Below are 5,025 nucleotides of genomic sequence, written 5' to 3' on the forward strand. Positions count from 1 at the left end.
TGTGTGTGTGTGTGTGTGTGTGTGTGTGTGTGTGGAGGGTGGGGAGCGAGAGCGAGAGGGGGAGTATGTATGAGTAAGGTGGAACGAGTAGGTGGGGGAGAGGGCTTGGGTCGTGGGAGCTTGGGATGCTGATTCAGTTTCCCATAACGAATCTTACGCTTGCCGAATCGGCGTCCACGTCGTAGTCGAAGCTTCCCTCGGTCGCAGCAGGGTATCCGGGCCACGGGCATGGGCTCGGCCGCCCTGTCGACCGTCAGCTCCTCCGCGATCTTCATGATGACGCACATCAGCAGCATTAGCATCATGTCAGGCGGTGAGGCTCGATCGAGCGAAACCCCGCACTTCCCCTATCGTCTCTCGCACTAGGCGCGAACTTTAGTCTCTGGTCGGCGCACTTCCTTGTAACCGCTGTCACCGGGACGCAATCTTAGGGCGAAGGTGTGGCGTGAGACTTGGGCCCTCGATCCTGCGGCCGCGAGACGCGGGGGAAGATAGGGTGGGTTGGCGTTTTTATTGTTATTTGTTTTTTTTGTTTTTTTTTTTGTTTTTTTTTTTTTTTTTGTTTTTTTTTTTTTTAGAGCACGCGAGACTTTTCGGCTGCGCTCGGCGGCATATCCGATGTCCCGTTCGGCTGAGTGACTGCGCGATGGAGACGTGCGCCGTTGAAAAAAGCCGGTGCTGTAACGTCGCGGTTAAACTCGGCGATTGGTGCAACCTGTTCGCGACAATCGCTTTCCTCGTTTTTTCTTCACTCCCAGCGCATAAAGAAAGGCGAAACAGCGACGCCCACGCACTTGTCGCCATCGTCGTGCGTCCCGAGGAAAGAAGCCGAACGCAGCACGGCCAGCCGCTGTCAAGAGCCTGACGATTACGTTCATTGTGTTTTTTTATTGTCGTCGTCGTCGTCGTAGTCGTCGTCGTCGTAGTCGTCGTCGTCGTCGTCGTTGTCGTCGTAGCTTTTTTGTAGGCTTTGTTGTAGGCCACTGGGAGTTCGGTCGCGTGTGAACGTGGCCGGTCGGGAACTTGTATGTTATTCGTCTCTTATTAATCGGATGACAATAGATGATACGTCATGTATCGGTGGAGCTTTTACGAGGAACGAATATACGAGGAGGATATATCTCTGTTGAAATAAGAATCCGACGTTCGGTATTTGTTTTGCGTTATCAATGGGCTTGGTCATTTGAGAGGCATTTTTATATGAAATCACCGTGTCCATTCACAATTATGATAAAGAGTCGAGCGAAAGATTTCATGAAGATTTCATGTTTGACAATAATGTGAAAGATAAGCTCGGTAATGATATTTGAAAACTTTAGACGATGATAATAAAAGTGCATCGTCTTACTACGGATTCTTCTTTTTTATCTTGTCATGTAGATACAATAATTCTCCGTAGTCGAGTTATAAACATACAAATTGGGGCACACGGTTTACATTTATATTGATGGATGATCGAGGAACGCGCCCGTTACGGACGACCTTTCATTTTATTTCAATCTCGGAACGGTTACGAGCGCTGAAAAGTTGCTACGGCTTTCCTTGCATTCTCGCCAAATATCTGGTGCAGCTAAATGATTAATGGCAAGTCGAGAGTGTGGCAGAGCGACTTTATGAATTTCGTTAGGATTGTCCAAGTTATGACGAAATGCTTTAACGGCAGACGAACAATTGCCATATATTCATTGTATAATTATTATTCTGTAATATTTCTACATTCATACGGACAATTAATATTAGGCAAAGAGATGGAATTGGGGCCTTTTAAACGTCTAATTAGTCTCTTAACCTCAAAATCCAAATCAACAATTTTAAATTTAACAGACGCACGCACACACATTGATAACTGTAAGCATTGTTTGAAATAAAAGTCCACTGTAATTTATAAGATAATTAACGTGCGGTTGATAAAGTAGGCAGGATTAAGAAAGTTAAAGAGCGAAGAAATCGCATTGTAACGAAGAAAAAAAAAGAAGAAGAAAAATTAAATAATTGAAAAGCCGTAAGTGAACCAAAAGGAAAATCTTGTGACATCGATATTAAAGTAAATAGTGAGGGAACGAATATCTGAAATAGGATTAGCTTTTTAATTCGTTAAAAATCGTTAAGCTCAGACAGCGTGGACGAACTAAAGAAATATTCCCAACAAATGGCTGTACAGAGATTTTCATGGTCGTAAATTCGTGTGGGCATTAATCGATAAATGAATCCGCGAATCCCTCGAGTACTTCCCTCGTGCCACTTGGTTCGGTGCTCTTCATGTGAATGTTCATTGAACAAGCAAGTTCGTTCACAAGTCCGGTAAAAGGGGGCCGCGTCCCAGTAACATGATCTCACGCAAAAGCAGGACCGAGGACGTCAACCGCCCACGCGCGAGGCTCTGGATGCGGAGAGAAGCGTCGCATTCCACGGCGGCGCGCCCGGATTTCGCGGAAGTCGCAAAACCAGAGCGCCTCCTTATTTCTTATCTCACCGCTCACCGTAGGCTGCGATCTCTCGCTTTATTAAGTTCGCGATTAAATCGCCGGGCTTTCGTGATTGTAAGGAGTTCGATGTACGAAATTCAAGCGCACGCTATATAAACGATATTTTGAATTATGAACGCTAAATGTTAATTCGCGACCGCTCGGCAATACGCTTTACAGTTTAAAATGTCGACGTCGATAACCGTGTCATTTTTAATTTCTATAAATAACCGGTGTGTAATAGCTTCGATTTAATGCCGCCGCTCCCCTCCCGCTCTTATTCCCGATATCTGATCCCAGGACTTGGCTTCTGCAACTCAAGTGCGTCCTTCTTCTGGCTCCGGCGATCTCGAATAATTGCATCCGTCCGGGAATAGACGGCTGCCGGCCGTGTGTACACTTATTATGGAAGTTTGCGTGGCTGGCCGTGAGTAGAGTGAGGATGCACGACCGTCGAGGAAGTAAGCTCCGATTAATTCGGACGCCGACAATATAAGCCGTAGTGCGCGCAATTTCCAAGACGAGCGATGAGTCCTGGCTTGTCCCCGGGGGAAGGAGGATCCGCGCAGGACGATGAAGAATGCCCCCCGATCGAGCGACAAAGTACCATTACGAGAGCTCGCCGGAATATAAAAGGCGAACGCCGCAAGCTGCATGACAGCATTAATTATTCCATCATTATTTTGAGCGATAGAGAGAGAGAGAGAGAGAGAGAGAGATTTAACGAGCTTAAAACGCGACAGGCTGGCTTTGTTCCGCGAGCGATTTCGAACGATCGCGAGAACCCCGCGTACAGCGATGATTCGTGCTTGGATTTTATTTATATACGCGAGCAGTCGCTTAGCGATTTACCTACACCGGATGATAATAATTGCCAAGTCAATTAACGATTGATCGGCTGTTCAGCGCTCCATGCTTTGCTTGCCTTGATTATCCCGGGGGACCAAACGCAATATTAACCTTACCATTGTCTCGCTATTGTAATGTTCACGCTAATGACATTCGGACATTATTTAAAGCCCTTCGAGATTTCATTAACGCCCATAATCCATGAATTTTCCAATACTTTGGCAAATAATTCGTTTAATATCGCATTAACACTAGATGAAGAAAAAAGCAACAAAAATAAGATATAACATTTCTAATTTTATAAATGTTTTTACTGTTTCTGTTTTGTTTGGTTGTTTGTTTGTTTGTTTGTTTGTTTCTTTGCTTTTTTTATTATTATTATTATTATTATTATTATTATTATTTTTTTTTTTTTTTTTTTTTTTTTTTTTAAAGATGCCTGATAATATACGATGAATTTTAAGCTTTTATTTTTTTTATAGTGATTCGTCGAGGCTGTCTTATTTGCTCCGCATTGCGTTGTGTTTTATTAGAAACTGGCGCATCATAAACATTACGTTTTACGATCCCTCAAAATTCACTATGTCACGACTATTTACCATTTAATTTTATTTCAAACTGCACAACTAAAATATTTACATTGCATTTTTACAAGGTGATACCGCAAGTTTTTTTCCATAACTTTTGCACTTGAATGATTACTTGGCAATCGTCCCGTTTCTTTCAACATTCCTTCAAAGCTAAAGAAAAACTCGCATTTTAATTAAATAAATTTTATCGCAGAATTAAAGATTATTTTGGGAGAGTTTTAAATGGTCGCGTTACAATAGCGCGACTAATAATAATTCTTCCGACTTCGCTTTTGCAGAATTGTTAATGTAACGTTTAAAATTTGATGAAATTTTTAAGCGCCATTAAAAGTAAAGGGAACCGTAGTAGTGGTGACGCAACGATCCACGTAACAGATGTTAATTGTATCAACGATAGAGTAATTTGACTTTGCGCTTCGTTTGCATCGCGTATCAGCCATAGAAAATTTTACATAACTACGCGTGAATTTATGGAGTAATGGCGAACAACGACAGCGAATAATACGCTTTGTCGCGCCAGCCATGGGCGACAACGCAGGCGGCTACACTGGATTGGATGGAAAAAAATTCGTCGACGAGGCTCCGTGCAGTCAACAATGATCACCACCTCCACTCCCTCCGCCCTGTTGTCCATCATCGCTAGGCGGACGATTAAAAATAATCGGGTAGATGAGTTATCTCGAGCGTACGAGCCGGGCCCGACGCTTCCACGCACGCGCGTTCTGGAAAGGGCGCGGAAGGAAGGGGATGGTGACGATGACGAGGGGCGGGGGCGGTTGCGGGCGGGCGACGATGGCGAGCCTCGAGTGCGATACCAAGTTCAATGAATCGGTGCGGGGGAGGGGACAAAGACGAGGCCGCGTTTTCCCCATTGCGAGTCGATCGATACACGGAGCAGAGGAGTTACGAGGAGTATAAGGAGGGCCTTGTACTCCGCGTATAATGGTAATTACATGGGTCGCGGGCAAAATCAGGACGCCACACCTTCAGCACTCGGCGACTACGCGCAAAAACACACGCCCGGACGGCATCGAGGAGCTTGCGAGCTTGCCGTGAGGGCCTCGGGCCGGGAACTGAGGCCGCGGTTCCGACGAGAGACGCCCCAAGCTGCTGCGCACGAC

General features: G+C 45.1%; 1 protein-coding gene across 1 annotated transcript in view; it reads right to left on the bottom strand.

Annotated features, from left to right (window-relative positions):
• The window catches only part of LOC105363778 (uncharacterized), an 18,214-nt gene extending 17,702 nt beyond the window's left edge, over nt 1-512 (bottom strand). Inside the window, exon 1 of the mRNA XM_011501550.1 lies at nt 158-512. Coding sequence (XP_011499852.1) covers nt 158-305 — 148 coding nt within the window. The 5' untranslated portion in view covers nt 306-512. The remainder of the gene's footprint in view (nt 1-157) is intronic.
• Nucleotides 513-5,025: the final 4,513 nt, after the last annotated feature.

This window comes from Ceratosolen solmsi, unplaced genomic scaffold (genome assembly GCF_000503995.2).
Source record: "Ceratosolen solmsi marchali unplaced genomic scaffold, CerSol_1.0 scaffold28, whole genome shotgun sequence".
NCBI classification, from domain to species: domain Eukaryota; kingdom Metazoa; phylum Arthropoda; class Insecta; order Hymenoptera; family Agaonidae; genus Ceratosolen; species Ceratosolen solmsi.